Source organism: Tupaia chinensis, unplaced genomic scaffold (assembly GCF_000334495.1).
Source record: "Tupaia chinensis unplaced genomic scaffold, TupChi_1.0 Scaffold000057_1, whole genome shotgun sequence".
In the NCBI taxonomy this organism is placed as follows: Eukaryota; Metazoa; Chordata; class Mammalia; order Scandentia; family Tupaiidae; genus Tupaia; species Tupaia belangeri.
The window spans coordinates 4497579-4518141 of NW_006159515.1; the positions used below are offsets into that span (position 1 = coordinate 4497579).

General features: G+C 38.7%; 1 protein-coding gene across 1 annotated transcript in view; it reads right to left on the minus strand.

Moving 5' to 3' along the window:
- The window catches only part of PCCA (propionyl-CoA carboxylase subunit alpha), a 398674-nt gene that overhangs the window by 209301 nt on the left and 168810 nt on the right, over nt 1–20563 (minus strand). The window contains exons 14-17 of the mRNA XM_006141526.3: nt 19087–19230; nt 17690–17764; nt 13087–13155; nt 10883–10958 (exon numbers count right to left, since the gene is read on the minus strand). Of these exons, the coding sequence (XP_006141588.1) occupies nt 10883–10958; nt 13087–13155; nt 17690–17764; nt 19087–19230 (364 nt within the window). The remainder of the gene's footprint in view (nt 1–10882; nt 10959–13086; nt 13156–17689; nt 17765–19086; nt 19231–20563) is intronic.

Consider the following 20563-nt stretch of genomic DNA (forward strand, 5'->3'; position numbering starts at 1 on the left):
GGGAGGAGGATGGGACATAGCAGAGGGTGGGGGATGGGGAATCAGGGATGGCAAGGTATGCAGGACGTAAGAATTGGAAAATTATTTGCTGAGAACATGTATGTTGATGTGCTTGATTGAGCCAATGCACAGTGTATTTTGGATGGAAAATTCATTTGTGTGTTGTGATGGTGTATAGTGAATTAATAAAAAAATAATAAAAAAGAAGTTATCACACCAGATGACAGTCTAATCAGTAACTTTTACAGCACACACCCATGAGAAATGCAGTTAGCCCAGTCCACTCTGCTGGTCCATACTAATTTTCTAAGGGCTTTTATAAATAACAAGTTCATATGGGGGAAGCTATTAGAAGGTGTAAGAAACTTCTGATGACAGCAGTGTAAGTAATACATCATTAAAAACGGGTAGCATTTACTTAAGGTGGCATTCGGATAGATAGAAATGAAGAGCAAAGTCGAAGTCCATATGCCAAGATGCTTAAAAAGACAAACTAGGCAGGCAAGAAATTAAAAGACTCCTTGAAAGAGGTCAGGCTATAAATGGAAAATTAATTCTTGATCATGTTTTACAAACAAACTAAAGCATTTTGAAGGAAAGGGCTACCATCTGCAAGAGGCTTGTAAACGCACGGGAAATGAGAGCTGGGGTGCTCGGAGGGAAGCATCGGTGCCCTGTGCAGAACGCCGTTCCCGACTGAGAAACACAGAAGGACCCACGGAAGGCTAGCTGAAGCTGGACATGAGGAAGGAACTTGAAGCGCTTATGCTGAAAACGCTGCTGTAAAAAGCAAATGGCTCTCTCTGTGGAGAAGACGAATCAGAGGACACCATGGCCAAAGAATAAAGAGCAAAGGAGAAAGGTCCCACTGGCCATGCAAAGCTTCTGCAGATAGAACACTTGAGCAGGGGAGGTATGACTAGATTTATGGATCCCAGGAACCACTCCAGCTGCTACCACATAACAGGCCTAGCGAAGGGGAAGAGTGAAGAGGGCAAAATCAGCTGACAATTGCGGAGCCATGCTGGAAGCAGGGCTGAGGGCCACAGCGAGGGCATTGACGACACAGACGGAGAAAAGCAGCCGGAACTGAGAGAGGTTTAGAAGGGAGACAGCAAGGACATGGCAATGAGGCTGATGTAGTCGACCACGGTTTGTGTCCCGGACCTGGTGGCTTAAAACTCACGCCAGGTGCATGTGCGTGCATGCCCAAGATCCCAAGAGGAGAATGAAGGAGAAGGGATTGCAGCGTGGCCATCCCCCCTGGGGGGTGATTTCTAGCTTTCTGTCTCTCTATCTCTGTCTTGCTGGCGAGAGCGCGCATCCTACAGCAAAAACCTCTCCAAAAAAAGAAAGAAAAAAACATTAAAAATATAGACTTTTATCTTGTTAAACAATATTTCAAGAATAAAATTGGTCCAGCAGGCACAGTAGTTAATGTGCTAGACTCCCGTGTGGCCAATTGTGGTTTGAGTCCCAGACCCGGAAGCGTGGGGGGTCATGCCCATGCGTATATGTGCATGCCCAAAACCCTGAGAGGATAAAGTGGACAAGAGATTGGGGTATGGCCATCCCCCTGGAAGGAAGATTTCTCACTTTCTTCTCACTATCTCTGTCTCACTCTCTCCACCTCTGTCTCGCTCTCTCTCTCTCTGGTGAGTGCGCACACCCTACAACAAAACCTTTAAAAAAAAAGAACAAAATTAAAGAGGAAATAATTTTATCTTTAATGCCCCTAAATAAAATATTACATATTACTATGCAAAATCTAATTATCTCTTTTTCTTTCTTAGATACTATGAGGAAGCGATGACTACTGACAAACAACCAATAACTCAGTGCCTCAACTCTTCTCAAACCTACTTTACATTAATTTATTCTGAACCCAACATGGGATACTCAGAAAACTACTTTATAACTAAAAGCTCAAAAAATCAGATAGAGGGGCCAGCAGGTGGTGGTTAAGGGGCTGGATTCCCACGTGGCCAACCATGGTTCAGGTCCCAGACCTGGCGAATTGCTTTCTCAATTTCTCACTTTCTCACTTTCTCTCTCTCTCTCTCTCTCTCTCTCTCTCTCTCTCTCTCTCTGTGTGCGTGTGTGCATGCACGTGTCAATCGTGAATGTACATGCCCTATAGAAAATTTAAAATAATAAAGGAAAATTTTAAATAAATAATTCTTTTAAAATAAAAATAATCAGATAGATGGAAAAAATTATTGAACTAGTAGAAGGTAACCTTCATATCTGAACATTAGCATTTTGTATTCAGTGCACTTTCTTTCCACATCCCAGGACAATATCGTTTGAATAGCTCCTTGTTTAAACAGTAAGTGGACAGTAGGGGTATTCTTTCAGAGCTAGTTTATAACTCCAATGATAGTATTAATCACATACTCATAAAACTTATGACTGGGAGTTTTAGATTGGGAGTTGAGATGACCTCTGCCAAAGTTCACTTGGTCCCATCTGTATGGGGAATGAGACCAGGCCACGGAGGGTAGGCCCCCAGGAGCAGCCTTCTCCTGACTACCTGCTGGTTCCAAAACACTGCCCAGACATGAGCGACGCACACTGCCAGGATCAAACAGAGGCCAAAAGGCACTGCTTACTTCATGAGAACTTAGAAATTAACTTTAACTGAATCACGTATTTTGCTTTAAAGCTTCTCTATCTTAACAAAAGCTCACAATCAGCTCAAGAAAAGAAATTCATATTTGAACAATGAGTAGCTGCTAAACAAGACAGTAAATTTTCTTTCACTTTCTGTCCTTCATTTAAAATATAGTAAATTTAAGACATATACCCCTGAAAATGAGATAGATGAATAATAAAGGTTACAAGTGCATCTGTTTCTATTCCTTGAACGTGAGTGTGTGGCAGGGGAGAGAGAGGTTTTCCCTTTCCCTATTTCTAAAACATTTTCTTTAGGAATAATTTCAGAAATGTAGTCAATTTACAAAAATAATACGAGAGTTACTGTATATTCTTTACACAGAGTCTCTGAAGGTTAACATCTGGCCACATGTATGTGCCTTCTCACTGCTTTTATTTCTCAGTCTGTAAACATGCACACACATAAGATTCTTAAACAGTTCAGGGCAAGTTGCAGGCAAAATGTCATTCCACCTCTAAGCAAAGTGAGCCTCTTATGTCATCTCAGTACAAGGATCAAAATCAGAAAAAGATATTTTCATTATCTAACCTACAGGCCTTATTCAAATCTCACCACTGTCCCACTTATGACCCTTACAACTAAAGGAAAACAATTTTTGTCTAGTCCACAATCTAATCCAGGATCACACCCTGCAGTTAGTCGTCATGTGTCTTTAGTTTCCTTTGATCTAGATAAGTGGCTCGACTTTTGTGTTTCTTGACCTCGACATGTTTGAAGAGCAGACACCATCTATTTTGTAGACTGTCTTTGCTTTGTCTAATGTTTCCTCATGATTATATGTAGGTAATACATTTCTGGCAAGGCTACCACAGGAAGAGCATGTTCTTCTCAGACACTGTATCAAGGGGCACGTGATGCTGCCTTGCCCGTCCCAGCGAGGGCGATCTGGATCATTTGAGTAAGTCGCCAGCCTTCTGCACTGGAGCGGCATTCACTTCTGCAGCTCGGGGGAGATGTGAAACTATGCAAATACCTGTTTCTCATATGTTCACCCACTGATGTAGGCATCCACTGATGATTTTTATTTAAACAGCATGGTGTCTGCCATGTGGAAGGTTTTTCTACACTAGTTAAAATATACTATAAGGGGGCCAGCTAGTGGAGTGGTGGATAAGGAGCTGGACACCCACATGGTGGATCATGGTTCAAGTGCTGGACCTGGCAGTATGCTCTTTCACTTTCTCTCTCTGGTGAGGACACATGTCCTATACAAATTAAAAGAGAATAATGATAATTACAAATAAAATTAAATAATTCTTTTTTAAAAAATACACACACACACACACACACACACACACACACACACCCATTATAAGGAAGAGTTATATCTTCTCCCTCATGTATCTGGTCTGTCTGCTTATATATTAACTCTTGTTCTAGTCCATAGCTTATACTCTATTACTAGCATTATTTATTTGTTACTAACATTTTCTCAGATTTGGCCAGTGAGAGCTACCCCTCCTCAACCTTGTTTTTTTAGTAGATCACTGCTTTTTGCTTGAACACAACTTGTTTCAGGATTATCTTGTACTCTTCCTTCAATGAGTCAATTTATTAATAACATGAATCCCTGGTCCTATTTGTGAGAGAATGATATTGAAAAAAGTAGACCTGGGTACTTGTGTTCAAGCTATGGAGGTCAATGCTTGTATGACCACTCAGCAGGGCAGTGGTCTCCATCAAGGGCCATCTGCCTGCAGGGGACACAGGGCAATGTCTGGAGATACTTGATAATCTCAACTGAAGAAATGCTACTTTTATTTATTGGCTAGAGCCCCCACTAGATCACAAAACAGATGGGCAGTGACATTGGCATAGCAGGGCCAAAGAAAAATAAATAGAATCAAAAGTCATTTAGAAGAAATCTAGAGTTAGCTCCTTCAGAATGTCTTTACAATTTTTTTTGAGAGGTTATATATTTTTTTTTTCGCTATAGGGCACATGTGCTCGCCATACAGACAGAGAAAGACAGAGAGACAGAAAGCAAGAAATCACTCCCCAGGGGGGATGGCCATGCCGCAATCCCTTCTCCTCTGTTCTCCTCTTGGGATCTTGGGCACGCACGCACACGCGCCCGGCATGAGTTTTTTTTAAGCCACTGGGTCCGGGACACGAACTGCGGTTGACTACATGGCAGTCCAGTGACATAGCCATTACGCTAACTGCTGGTCCCACCTCAGAATGTCTTTAAGACATTTGATAAGCCCTGTAGCTCACCCTCCCATGAGATACTTCAAGGACTCTGTATGTATCACTAAAAATACAAGCTTCTCTGATCATTCTTTATCCTGAAAACCTCAGTTAAGCAAGGTATCACCACCCTCCCTAAATACCACTTCCCTCCCTTCGAAGCCATTCCACTCCATCTTCTGAGACTGCTGCTCTATGATCAGACAGGCTTCCCTCATGCCTGGTATCTTCATGGGATAGTCCTACTTCCTTCTTGTCTTACCTAAAAACTTCAGTGCTCTTAAGGAACGCACTTCTCCAGCAATCCTTATGAGGAAGTCCTCAAAAAGTTTGTGGAAAGTATATATTATGAAAAGATCTTACTTGGCTTTTTATTTATTCTATTTTATTTATTTTATTTTAGCACCAACATGAGATCATAATTTAATTCTGGTTTTCCGTGAAGTTTTTGTTTGTTTACGTTGTCAGAGAGCACATGCAGTCACCCTAGAGAGATGGGGTAGAGAAAGCACCCCTTTGATGGGGCACAATCATGCCACAATCCCTTCTTCTCTATTTCTCCAGTCTGTCAGATTTGGGCACATGCACCAGTGACCAGTGTGTTTTCAAAACCTCTGGGGTCAGGATTTGAACCTCGGTTGGCCACAGTTCCCTTAACTGCTATACTAGGCTAGTGGGCTGGCCCTGTGAACTGTCAGAAGTGCCCTCGTTCACCTCCTTGCAATCTGCTGCCACTGCCAGAGCATTAGCACCTCCTCTTCTTCGTCTTTCATTTACTTCTTTATTTATTTTTAGGTTTTTGCCATAGGGTACATGAGCTCACTGGAGACAGGCAGGGGAAGTGAGAAATCACTCCCCGGGGTGATGGCCGCAATCCCTTCTCCTCTATTCTCCTCTCAGGGTTTTGAGCACACATATACATGTTCCCAGAGTGATTTTAAAGTCACCAACCCGAGGCTCAAACCACTGTCGGCTGTGTGGGAGTCCAATGCCTTCACCACAACACCTGCTGGCCCACTTGGCATTTATTACTATTTTTGTCACAATCCAATATTCATTAGGAAATTGTTAACTCAGTCACAATCTTTCTTCTGATCCTAACTCAGTTTGCTGGGTAAATGGCCCAGACAAGATTCTTACCTTTCAGTCCTTTGAACCTCACCTCAAATAATCTAGTCTTCTACTTTAGCCACCTGGTCCTATAGCCATGCTTTGAAATCTTCTCACCAGTGACTACACCGTATTCCAAATCACCAACTCAAAGAATACAGCCCCCATCCTTCTGAGCTCGCTTCCCAAGTGCCTTCACTAGACCAACCCTGACACTTCCAATCTAGAAATCAGCTTTATTGAACTCCTCTAAAACTTCATGAAATGAAATATTAAAGAGGACAAGATAATAAAGAGGTATAAACAAAGATATTGTGTAAACTTTGGAATATGTATGGGAATTTAAAAGAGGGAAAAAAGACACTTTAGTAAAGAGGAGACGTAGAGAGACTTAAGTATTGGCAATACATTAGATGGTATTATTAAATTGTTTTGCTGGTGTGGTATGATAATGGAATAATTCCTGTAGGAACGTAACTTTAATAGTATCTTACCATCAAGACACACAGTGAAGTACTTAAAAGTAATGTGTTATGATGGTTGGAACTTTCTTACAAATGAATCAGGAAAAAAAAAAAAAAAGGAGAATGGAAGAGGAGGAAGAAAAGAAGCAGGATGGGAAAGAAGAAGGAAATGACAAAGGGAGAGATGGAGAAAGTCAAATATCAAAAACAAGCCAAAATGCCATTGACTAAGTGAAAATTGCATGGGTATGCTCCAAATTACTTACTCAACTTTCCTCTAGGTGTGAAAATGCCTACAATAAGGCCACCTGATAGTACAGCAGTTAAAAGCTGCTCATCAGAGGCCAATTCCACATGGCCAACCAGGGTGTGAATTCCGGTTATGTCAACCTGAAGAACATGTGCTGCATGTGTACTCATGCCCATCTTTCAGGATGAAGAACTGGAGGAAAAGGACTGCAGCATGGGAGCAGCAGTTGATGAAATGGCTATGTCGCTGGACTCCCATGTAGTTGACCGCGGCTCGAGACCCGGACCCGGTGGCTTAAACTCACACCGAGCGCATGTGCGTGCCCAAGATCCCAAGAGGAGAATGGAGAAGAAGGGACTGTGGCATGGCCATCCCCCCTGGGGGGTGATTTCTCGCTTTCTGAGTCTCTGTCTCTCTCTGTCTTTCTGGCAAGCATACGCACCCTATAGCAAAAAAACTCTCAAAGAAAGAAAGAAAGAAAGAAAGAAAGAAAGAAAGAAAGAAAGAAAGAAAGCAAGCAAGCAAGCGGACTACGGCATGTCCAGGCCCCCTCTGTGCACCTACTCTCACTCTCTCTTTCTCTCTCTTTTGTTCATGCACACACAGGCACGCATATCCTCTGGCATTAAAAAAAAATTTTTTTATACCCCTAAAGTGAAATTTTCAGTGGAAAACCTCTCTTTGATAGACATTTGAGCTAAAAAGATTTCGTTCTGATGTGTGTACATCCATACCTTTCTCTGTGGTCATCTAAACATAACTTGAAATATTTTAGGATGAGAAAGTATTTAATAGGATAATGTACTACACATCACTCTGAAAGCTGCTTTTCCTCTTTAACACTACATATAGACTGCCTTCAAGTCAAAGTTGCTTAATACGTTATTTAAGAACGCACTGTAATTTACTCACCTGTTCATTTAGTAGACACTGTGTTTGGTACGCATTTTGGCCACTACAAATAATGTTTTTGAAAATGTCCTTGTGAACATCTTAAATTCAACCTTTTACCTCTATAGGAAAGACTGAGCATCTGGGTTAACTAACATCTACTGCCAGATTATCTTTCCAAAAGACTACATACAGCAAGTCACGCTCCAAAGACACCAGAGTGCATCCACTTGCTTTAGTTCACCGACAGCAGAAGTTACCAGTCTTGTTTAAAATGCTGCCCATCTGGGGAGTCATTTGATGGCTACACAAAATGAGGTTCTCTCAGCAGTCACCTCTGAGTCCTAAGCTGTGCTCATATTATTTTCGAAAGACCAAAAGGAAGAGCTGAGCAGAGAAAGATATGCTGCCTTCTTCCTTGAATTCTCACTATACTTCTTTACCACGGCGCTTAAGTTACCTAGTAAGTTAATATATTATACTTAGCTGTTTATAGGTTTTCATGACAAGTAAAGTAGTGCCTCAGTACCCACTGGGAATTGGTTCCAGGACTCCAGAGACAACAAAATCTACAGACACTCGAGTCCCTCACGGAAAACAGCGTAGCATTTGCACATGACCTACAGGCATTCTCCTACACGTCCAATCATCTGGGGGCCACTTAGACTATCTAATGCAATGTAGATGCTTTGTAAACAGTTGTCACACTATACTTCTTACTTGTAACATTTTTATTGTCAACCTGTTATTTTTGATTTGCAATCAGTTGAACCCACGTGTGTGAAATCACAGAGTTGGTAGGCCAACTGTATACTAGAAATACCTTGAAACCAGGGATAAAAATTACTCACTCATTCATTCATTTAATAAGTGTTTATGAATCACCCACCATGTGACAGACACCAGTAATATAAAAGTAAACAACAAAATAGCATCGGTGCCCTCACATACCGATATTCTTACAGGATAATCCAGCACTCAGCAACAATCGCTGCTGTAGTTACAGTGACGGTAAACACTGCGGAGCAGTGTGGGAACGGGGTACAGCGAAAGCTCACAGCCCCAGCATGGAAAGTTAGGAGTGACCTAAAATGGCCGCTGGTACTGCGTATACAGTTTAATACATTCACAGTAGAGTGATTATGACAGGCTTTATGACATACGACGTGTAAAGATGCGCTTCTGCAATTTCGATGACAGAGGAAAAAGAAGATGGGACCTAAAGTTACTGAACAACATGAGCCAGTACAGTGCCAAGCCCTTCATATACTCGATTTCATTTCATTCTCACTGTTTTTTTTTAATTTAGTTAGTTTTGTTCTGGCTATAGGGCTCATATGCTCAAGGGGGGTGGGGGGGAGTGAGAAATCACCCCTAGGGGAGAAGGCCATACCGCAATCCCTCCCCTCCACTCTCCTTGGGGTTTGGGGTACACACACTCACACACGCATGTTGCATAATTTTCAAGCCCCCGGGCCTAGGACTCGAAGAGTGTCGGTCAGGTGGGAGCCCAGCGCCTCAACCTCCATGCCACCTTCTGGCCCCTCCCACGAACATATAAGGCAAAGTCTACCACTTCATTTTTAAAAAGGGGACTATGAGATTCAGAGAGGCAAAGTAATTTGAGGAAAACCATGTAGTTAACAGATGGTGTTAGGACAGGATATGACCCCAGGGCTGAACGGTTTCTTTCTACTCTATCACCGTGATTTGAACTTCAGGCTAAACCTGGAAAAATCTATTGGCCCAATGAAATAACAGCCTTAGGTATCATACATATAAGTTAGGAGAATAATGACAAGCCTAATTGGTATTTAAGTCCCATAATCAGAGCTAAAAAGGAAACAGAAAATGAGCTAGAGGGAATGTGAAGGGGATTTTTCAAATTTTTAGATGCTCTGAAATTGATGCTAGGAATGTTTCTAAAATTAGGTCTAAGTTCCCTTGAAAGCTTATTTTTCCTCTGGTTAATAGGGATGACTCACGAGCACATGAGCACCACTGTCACTTGTTAGTTAACAAATGGGAAGAAAAGAAGGTGACGGCACAAGATAGGGGAGAGACAAAATTCCTCCTGATCTAACAAGAGAAAAGTTGGGAAAGTGTGGGTGGCGTGACTTGTCAACAGATGGATGTGAGCAAGGAAAGGTAGACCGTGACAGCAGGATCGCTAACTTGCCCTGGGCCGCGGACATACACGTACAGTGGTACAAAGCGGGGACTTGCCATCGTCCATTGCTAAGCTGCACTTCCTGTCTTGGAGCGCGATATGCCCTGAGAACACTGCACTTCTTTTCTGCCTCACACAAAGCTCCAGTCCACTTGCAAGGACCAAACGTTGTGTCCCTACAAGAGGAAGCCTTTCTAAATTTGCATAATAGCTCTATTTGGTCTTGTGGGCCTGGGGAAGGGCTGTGCAGTTAGCCCACGGTCCTGCCCCTTCAGCCTCTGATCCAGCCTCCCAGCAGCACTGGGAGGGAGCCAGGGAAACAGAGCCAAGCCAGAGAGTAGCCAGGTGGTCCTACGGTCTGTTCTAGACCCACACTATCTATTCAAATGAACTCCCATTTCACACTTTCAGTTGATATTAAAGTTCATTAGGTGGTAATTTATGTTGGGCGAAAGTAATCTTTTCACTGCTAATGGAAAGCTGTTGATAAAATGTAGAATGCGATTTACTCTTCAAGGAAGGTAAGTACAACTTTGCTTTAATTATTTCAATGGAATGGCTGCTCCTCATTCAGTTATTACTATCAACTCTAGTGGCTTGTGGGATCACATTTCACTGGGCATTAGAACTGTTATACCTGTACATGAAGTAACAAAACAGCATTCCTAGAAAACGTCTAGAACTGGTTCTAATCATAGAAGCAAAAGCTATTTCCTCTTGTCCCAAATGAGTCAAATGTAGGTTCCTGTGCTTTCTATCTCTCTACATTTTCAAATTTCCTACTTTAAAAACAAAAACCCATCGACCATAATGGAGCAAAATTGCTACCAGATGACACTGGCTAATCTTTACTCTGAATTCTCTCATTTTACATACAATACTTATCTACGAAATACTAAATACGCATATGAAGTTCAATTAGACGATGTAAGAGTACATACATACAGAACCGCTCAAGAAAACGACACACCTGTCCCTAGTATATCAGTCTAATTAATTCAGGCTTTTGTTTTTTATTTAAATATATAGTAAGCAAATATTCCATGGAATTCTCTAATTAGTAAACCTTCAAGCTGTTTTCTACAACTGGACACTACATATACTAACAGGACGACAATGTTTGTTTTTACCTCGAATTACATAATTGTCCAGTGCATCTTCCATTCTCTTTAGTGCTTCAGTTCTATTGGAGCCATATGTGATTAGCTAAATTCAAACAAAATAAAAAAAATTAATATATATTTATATCTAACTATATGTAAAACAATTCACTCTAGTAAAAGTTAAAATATATCATAATAGATTTCCCAAAATAGCTCTGGAATTTCACAGTTGTTGTTGATATAAAATATGTGTCAGTTAAGATTTTAAGTAAATATTAGAATCAAGCTACTTTGGACTTATTTGCCTACTTTCATTATCATAGTAAAGAGTTATTTCGGAAAGAGACCAGCAGTTAGCACAATGGCTAAGTTGCTGGACTCCCATGTAGTCGACCGCGGTTCGAGTCCCAGATCAGGTGGCTTAAACTCATGCCGGGCACGTGTACACGTGTGCCCAAGATCCCAAGAGGAGAATGGAGGAGAAGGGATTGTGGCGTGGCCATCCCCCTGGGGGGTGATTTCTCGCTTTTTGCCTCTCTGTCTTTCTGGTGAGTACACACACCCTATAGCAAAAACCTCTCCAAAAAAAAAAAAAAAAAAGAGCTATTTGGGAAAAACAAAATATTTTTAAAAACAAGCATAGAAAAGCATTTTAAAGATATATAAAAAATGTGCACATTTGGGAGAGGCTCTGAACATCTGCAATTGTGTTAAAAATAGAGTAAGATTTTATTTCTTTCTTATTTTTCTGTGATTTGAAGTTTGGTACCCTGAATAACTAACATTTTGATAACTGACAGAATAAACTTTTAAATATAAAAGGTTAAAGAAAAAAAATACTACCTGAAGAGTCATTCGTAGTATTTTACACATCACGGTGCAAAGCAAGAGTACTTGTTTTAGAAAAGCAGAATGGTCTCAGATGTTCTGTATCTTACCTGTTCTCTATGACCTTGTGTCAATATATAAGGGGTCTTCAAAAAGTTAATGGAAGACAAAAGGCATATTTAAAAAAAAAAATGCATGGTTTAAAAATTTTTTGCACCAAAATGAATTTGTACTTTCATTCCATTTTCCACAACCTTTTTTGAAGTTTCCTCATATCTTAAATAACTTAGCAATAAAATAGGATCTTAATTACTCATTAAAGATTTTTTGAGTGGTTATTTTACTCAATCTATAATCTATAGATTACATTATCTTAGTGTATTTTACTAGTTTTTCACAATCAAGTCAGATGGAAAATTAATTTGCAGGCCATTTCTCTGAATGGAAATGTATTCATTTAGAATGGAATCATATCTATCTAAAAAAAAATCAATCTACATTTTTATGTTTTTAAATTTTTACATTAATGTTTCTCTAATAAACAAAAGACCTAAAGCTTATTTTGACAATAGTATAAAACGTGAAAAAAGAAAGTAAAAAATGGTTTGTTTATGTAACTACAACTATATAAAAAAAAAAAAGTACATTTGGGAAAAAAAATCATTTTAAGAAATAAAAATCATTCCTCAATCCAGATCTAACATTTCAAAGAACACTGGATTTTCTAAATAAAATTGGAGTTTCAATTACCATTAAAATTAATTACCACTACTATTACTAAAGTAGTAATTACCATTACTATTACCTATTTTTTAAGATTTTAAAGATTAAAAATTTAAGTAGAATTGTTCATTTATTCTGAAAAGTCAAACTTTGAAAAGAAAGTGGACAAAAAAATCTACACTCTGACATAAACTTTAATTATGCCAAATCTATTTAAGCAATTAGTAATTTGTAAAAACTAAAGAGACAAAGTCAAGAGATTTCTAATAAATACTGCCTACCAACACTGCCTAACGTTTTGCTATCACCAGTCATTCATACTTCCATTTCAAGCAATTTTCAAGAACAATCTTAAAAAAAAAAAAAAAAAAAAAACTGAATCCTTTCTCCTTCCAATGAATTGTGCTGGCACCACTGATAGGTGCTGGTCGGTGTGTGTGCGGGCACATGCATGCACACGTGCACACCCGTGGTGCTGGGGGTGGTCTGATGAGACTGGAGAGGGGCAAGTACTACAAAATCTGCTCTGCTTCCCCTTTCACAGCAGTGCAGTCACTTGTTTAATTATAGCACATGACTGAGGTAAAGACCCCATTTCAGACTTTATAATTAGTTACATGCTTTTCTCTCTTTTTCCCCCAGAAGAAAATAAAAAGAATCCACCAAGAAATCAAACTAACTTTTGAAATCATAGGATCATAATAAATACTAATATCACTTCCTGGCTGGATGCCACTGTCAACCCGGACCTGAAAAGAAGAAAAAAGAAAAGTAACTCATATTGTATGTGTATGTGTATGTGTATGTGTGTATATATTTGTGTGTGTGTGTGTATATATACATATATATGTGTATATATATATATATGTGTGTGTGTGTGTGTGTGTGTGTGTGTATACACACATATATACATTTTTAAAATATTTTTAATCACAAATTTAATCATAAATTTAATTTACATAGAGAAAATGAACAGAGAATTTCAACTTCAAATAACATTTTAGCTTCTGAAAAATAGAAAAATCATCTAAAAATACAAAGAATCTTTGGTCTGTTAATATGCAGTATATCTCCCACTGAAGGAACTAAGAAACAGCCAGGCTTTAAGCATCCCCACGCCGGGTTTCCCCTGCAGCCATCTGATGAGTGTCCCACCTGAAGTAGAGCAGGGAAGGCGCCCCGTCTAATCCACTCCCCACTGGACCTTCCAGAGGCCCCCAGTCCAGCCTGCTCCTCGGCTCCATAGGAACGCAGGGCCTGGGCCTTTCATGTCTGTCACACTTTCCTTTTTTGCCTCACCCTCTCAACTGTAAAACACTATTTTTCTGTTACTGTTAGTCCCCTGAGGCTTTAATGTTTACACAGCTTTTCCCATAGCTTTGCTTTGTAAGGACACAGCCCCAATTAGAGTTCTGATTTTGAGATTTTCATGGGGGGAAAAAAATAGCACAAGTTCAAAATATTCTTTTGAAGAGCTTGATTGCTGTTAACCAGCCAAGAAGTTAGCTAGTACAGCGCTGATTCTTGTTTTCATCTCCCAGTTTGATACCAGCAGTAAGGCACGGAGGTTAGCCATGTAAAACTTTGAAAATGAGCAGTGGTTGAGGTCAGAATATTTATTAAATTATTATGACAAAGTCTTGGAATCTGAAGTATTTAAAAGCTAATCAAAATACTCAAGACTGTCAGGCGTATCCTAGGGGTCTTGAGGCTAGAGGAATTTAATCGAAGCTGCTAGAACAGCAGGGCTTTGATGCCCAACATGGTAAAGGGGTGGGAAGAGAAGAGCGGACGCTCACTTAGCTCTTCACCTGTGGGAAGAAGGCGTCCTAATAAACAGCAGCTCATCTGTCTGCAGCAAGGCAGAAAAAGGTCAACGCAGCGGCTGTTAGGCCTTTAATATTTTAATTTAGGCAATTATCAAGGGACCGCATGTAGAACCTCTTGTCTAGGTTATCCACATGAGGGTATGATGATGGCTTTATTACACAGTGACATCAAATGATAAGCCATCGTTTCATGGCTTATCTCAAAAAAAAAAAATCACAGTACGATTATTCACTTTGTAAGGTTTTGAAGGTAATATTATAACAGACCTGGAGGGCTTCTATTTCTGTACTTGCAAATGCAAACAAAAATATAAAGATCTGTATTTGCATTCCTATTCATCATTGGAAATCCTAATTTTAAATGAAAGTCATTCAGTACATTTACAAAATACACTTGGCTTTCTATTTTCTGAAAACTGTTTCAGGACATAAACAGAAGTTCTATAAAATTCAAAGTACTGATAAAAACTGGTAAAGAATATTAACGGAGTAGCTTTGAAAGCAATAAAATCTCAATCTACCTTCTCCCCACATTTAAATGCCCCAAAAATGGCAACTGGCAATCAGGTTACGTAACAGCAAAGATACCTGTGAACCTCCATTTTCTGAATTTCACTACCAAAAAGGTAAAGAGCTAGTTATACCACCATGGCATATTTAAAACCATAGCAAACTCGTGAAAGCTGTGCTTAGAACGTGAGTTTGGTACAAGCTCTAAAACTTTGGACTTTAAATGTATCATCATTTGCTACATAAACGGCCACAAAGCTGGTAAGGAACTTTCATGCACAACTCAATGGTAAAATAACATGGACGATAAAGAATATTTCTTATGGGACCAGCAGTTAGCATAATGGCTATGTCGCTGGACTCCCATGTAGTCGATCATGTTTCGCGTCCCAGACCCGGTGGCTTAAAACTCACGCCGGGCGCGTGTGCGTGCCTGCCCAAGATCCTGAGAGGAGAATGGAGGAGAAGGGATTGCAGTGTGGCCATCCCCCCTGGGGGGTGATTTCTCGCTTTCTGTCTCTCTGTCTCTCTCTGTCTGGTGAGCGCATGTGCCCTATAGCAAAAAAAATTCTCCCCAAAAAAAGAATATGTATTACATTCTCCTATAATTCATAATGTAAAATTTTAGTTACTTTAAATAGTATCATCTTCAAAGTTATTTACAGCTCTCATAAATAACTGTCTTTGTTATTTATCAAAATTGGGACCACAGAAGTTATGTTATTTTAATTTAAAAATACTAAGGTAAAGTCAAGTTGTATTACATATAATCAACACACATCTTTGTATAAGCAAATCTATAACTCAAATTTAAAATTATAGTAAAGCATAAAAGCTCTTTTTTATAATGTATGGTTTGTACAGTTTTTTCTAAATAATAATCAACTGTACTTTTATTTCTAACAACCAATTAAAAGTCAAATCAAGTCTCCATCCCTCCATGATAACAAAGGCTGTACAAATTGATACTAAAAGCTTTAAGAATAAAGTCGAAAGGCATTGGGACCTAATTTCTGAGCAGAATGAAACGCCAGTCTAGAAATAGAAAGTTTACAAGATATGGTGATCTTCTCACCACAGAAATAAATTTCTTCTGTGCCATACAAATAAATTTCAGGCTTAAGGAAGCATGTAAGAAGTACAAACCATAAGTCAACTCTTAATTATGTATTCTTGTGACCAAAAAAGGTCAGAGCCAGAAGTGGTTTCCTAAGTCTAACTGACTGATCTAGTTGTAATAAGGCAAGAAAGGAAAACAATAACAACCACAAGCACCTCTGTATGAGATTCTCAAACCATTGCTCAGAAATCTCTGGCATAATTAGAATTTCTTTTTCCAGTACCACAGTGGACCCTGTGAAACTACCAGACGTCTCCCACCCTTCATTCTCAATTCACCTCTCCCCCTAAGCACAACTCCCAACCCGCCATGTCTACCTGACAAGTGACAGCCCAATCTGATTAAATGCTTCCAAGGGAGGGGACTTGTGGGCCTCCATGACAGGCCAAAAGTGATCACCATGGAGATACATAATTACAGCTGTCAACGCATCTACTGTCCTGCTGACATCAATTTGATTGCTCCCAGCAATAATGATAGACAAAGCTTAGTGTGCACTCTCCTGCACCCAATCACTCTATCTATTCCTTGGTCCATTTAGCTGACATGCAACATTCGCACAAGCAAATAACAGCAGTAAGCAGAACATTTAAGGCATTTTAATTGTTTTTTCTTTCTATGGATGGCTCACAACTGCAAATGTTATTACATAAAACTCCTGCTGCAGCATTAATTGAAGAAAGATTTGGTGGGACAAAGACTGTAGGGGGTACAGTTTGTCCATTATCACTTGTACTTTCAACAGGTCTCACGTTTGAAAATTGCAAATTGCAAAAACTTGCGAGGGCAAAATGTTTGACATCCTGTTAGCTATTACAACATGGTGAAAACTTCTAACAACTAGAGTAATCATTATGGATTCTTATTTAATACTTTCTCTGTTTGATTAAAAAAGTGTTTAGATATGTCCCTAAGATACTTGTTTTCTCATCTGCTACTTAACGTCACATAATGCCTGTTAAATCTTTACAATTTTTTTTCTGCCTTCAGGCTTTGAACACAGCATGGAGTCTCCAAGCCTAGAAAGGGTCAAGTCCCTTTAGAAAGCACATGGGCAAAAACAATTTAAAAAGTGAAATAAATCATATATCCAATAACATCTTCAAATTTAGAATTCTTCCTGTAATCTTTCACCATCTTCGTGCTAGTGATCAAACAGAATAATCATATTCACAGATGGTACAGCCTTGTCATCCATAGCTAACATCATGTCATGTATATGTGCACTTATTACCTTGATTAAGAGAAAGGGTATGTCCTTGTTCTTTTTATGCAACCAAAACTATTTACAGAACAGATGCTAAAAATGGAAGAACTAAGGGGTATAGAGGGAAACGATCTTTTCTTTAACTGATGTAAACAACACGCACTTAAGAGTCCATGACACAAAACAGTAAGGCACACTTTGTTTTCCTTAATCCATTTCAATTAATAAGCTCATTTTGTGCTTGAATTTCTTGACATCTGAATATATGGAGGAGCTAGATTTGATTTATTGAAAAGATTAAATTGTAACACAAAAAGTCATTTCCCATTTTTTGATTCCATGATCTTTTTCATTACGATTTTTCAAAGAATTGGGGACACAGTAAACTATCATTCATATTTAGCAGACGTCTATGGAATTCCCCTGTCAAGAGAAATCTGATGTTCATGAACATCATCAAGTATTTTTTTTAATTTAAATACAAAAACTATGATTTCCCCATGAATTTCATCTGTCCTGCAATTCACACCCTTTGGTGTTGACATGCTTTAACATAAAAGTATGACATAAATCAAGACTTTTAACCCCTCAGTTGGTATTACAGCTTAATGACTTACTCCAGGTAGATGTATTGGTTCTTGGTACTGAGACAACCTCCCAATAGACGGTAAACCAAAAGACTTGTAGGGGTCCTGAAAGTTCAAAGGAAAGGAAGCACAGTCTTTGAAATATAAATCAGTGCAAGGAAGGTTAAATATTTATACAATGAAGAAGAACTGATAAGTCTATTTTCCACGTTCAGTATTTACCAAATCACACATTTCAGAATATTATTGTCTTTCTCTCTGGACAACTTAGAAGAGTACTTAAAATCTAAGCAGAATTATAAGCAGAATTTAGCCTGACCTTGCTTGTACTTTATTGAAATTGGTAAAATTCCAACTTTTTATAAAACTTCTTAGAATGCCTTGGGCAAAAATAAAATAACCTAGGCTCTACATCAAAACAGACTCAAGTTCAGAACAACAAATGTGGTGTATAACGATATTTGTTTTTCTTACTTCTCAAAACAGCTCACATATGGTAAAACTTGACAATTTAGGTTCTTCAAATAAAGACCTGAAAAGAAACTTTGCACGTGCTACTAGATGTGGACTCCATTTACAAATATCTTAGATCATCAGAATAAATAATAAATTCAGTGTCATAAGAAAAGAATACCACTTAAAAGATGATAAAAAGCAAGGTCAATAATAAGCATGCCAAAACATATTTTCAGAGTTCTTAAAAAGGATTTCAAAACAATTTCCAGTATTCTTAGAGAAAATGCTTTTTTTTTTTTTTTTGACAGTCATCTTCAATGTCTAAAGTAAAAGACGGTACAAATGTTGTCTTGCATTCTTGTTGCAATCATTTGAAAAAAGCTTTTGGAGATGTTGATATTATCTAGTTCTGATAGTTATAAAAGTATTGAACTGAAAGTTTTATCTGTAATTAAAATTATTAATTAAGAGAACATATTTTATCCAAAGCTTCATCATTTGAATTTTACATTTTACTTTCATGTTATCATAAAGGATAAAATTATCAGAAAAAAAAACTGTTGAAAAGGAATATAAGCAAATATCGAATCAATAGCTAACATATAATCAAGAAGTAAGTGATGCCATTTCTTGCTAATGTGGTTTGAAAACACACAAACAAAAAGCAAACAAAGCAAAGACCATGGTCCATTCAAGCTCAAACACATTATCTAATTTTTTGTCATCTCTTAACGGATTGGTGGCTGTTTCCCCATCCTGATATAGATGAGAATTAATTACACTCAATTATTTAAAACCATTTCAAATTATGTCAAAATTATCTCATTATTTTCTGGTTTAATGATGGATTATACAATCAAATACTTGACACAGGTAGTAAAACCCTAACTTTAGCTGGTTGTTTAACTATACCAGGACCCCATGACTCCCAACACAAACATCATCCTTCCTTGCAACATCATTCATTTTACCTCTGCATAAACCCGACATTCAACTGCCCAGCCGTTGATGGGAATATCAGCTTGTTTGTGCCTGAGAGGGTAACCCTTAGCAACACGGATCATTTCTTGGACTAGGTCCAGGCCAGTAATGCATTCTGTGACAGGATGTTCAACCTGCAAGGCCAAGATCTGCCAGTCAGTAGGTGTTCAAAAAGGTAATTAAACAGAAGTAAACACACACACAAATTCCGAAGTTTCTGGGTAAAATGAAGTTAATTTAATATTTAGTTGTATCGGACTAAAACACCCTCTAGCTCAGAAAAGAAAGACTAAACACAAAACAGCACACAAATCACAAGAAAAATGAATGCCTAAAAAGTGTTTATAAACTTATCTGTACTACTTTCCCCAGTTTTGATTTACTTGCGGTCCAGAAGTGTTTAATGATTTTCATCCTGAAACTCATTCTTAACTGAAAACACACATTTGTTTTGCTGCCATCCTCAATGTGGCTGATAATCAACCTATTCTGCTACACTTAACATGGCATGTATAGGGGCAGTTTCTGATTCTCCAAAGCGCTAGTCCTCCCTAAGTCTCACCCACTTGCATGCTTTCACTAACCTGTCCTGACAAGCAGCCAGATTAGCGTAATCTCGCATCAATGCAGTGTAGCAGAAAGGAGCAGATGGATCCTGCAGGTTGCTTTCCCTCCAGACTGACGTGGGTAGTGCTTAGCATGCACAATGGCAAAACTGAGCCTGTGGAATCACTGCTCTCTCAGCAAAGTGCTGATAACTACTTCGACGGACGTGTCCTGGGAGTACCAGCCTTTCCCACCAACACATGGAGTATGCGTACACAAAAACATGGACTGACACAGAGGTACACGAGCAGGAAATGTCTCATGAGCAGCTTGATCGATCACTGACAAGTCCCTAAATTTGATGTAAAGCCAAGCTACTTACGGCATTGGAAAAGGACAGATTATCTCACTTTCATCTAAAACCTTGAATAAGTTTTATACATGTAAGTAAAACTTTGGTCACATCTGCTCCTTTGATACCATTTTTTTCCCTCATAAAATTAAGTATATTGCAAATGCACTTCCCAAGAGTTTCTTTACCATGACATGTCATATTTCATATACTCTGACACAGGAAAAGGTCAGTGAACAAACGAATTGTCTTCCCATCTTCAACTACACTAATTGAAGGACAGGACTTAGTCATTATAATAATCTTGGAGCTTATCATAAGCAGACAATGCCATGGATCTTAAAAAAAAGCTTTGTAAAAATAAACAGATGGCATCCATAATTAGCTCTGTGTGTGTTATGAGTTTGTTTACAGTTTCAACAACATTTTAAGACATTTTGACATAATTTTAATGACAAATCATCACTAAAATAAGCACCTAACCTTTGTAAAATAAGTGACACTAAATAAAGATCTTATTAGATAGTTTAAAATATATACTTTTGAGAGTAAATAAGATAAGTAATTTT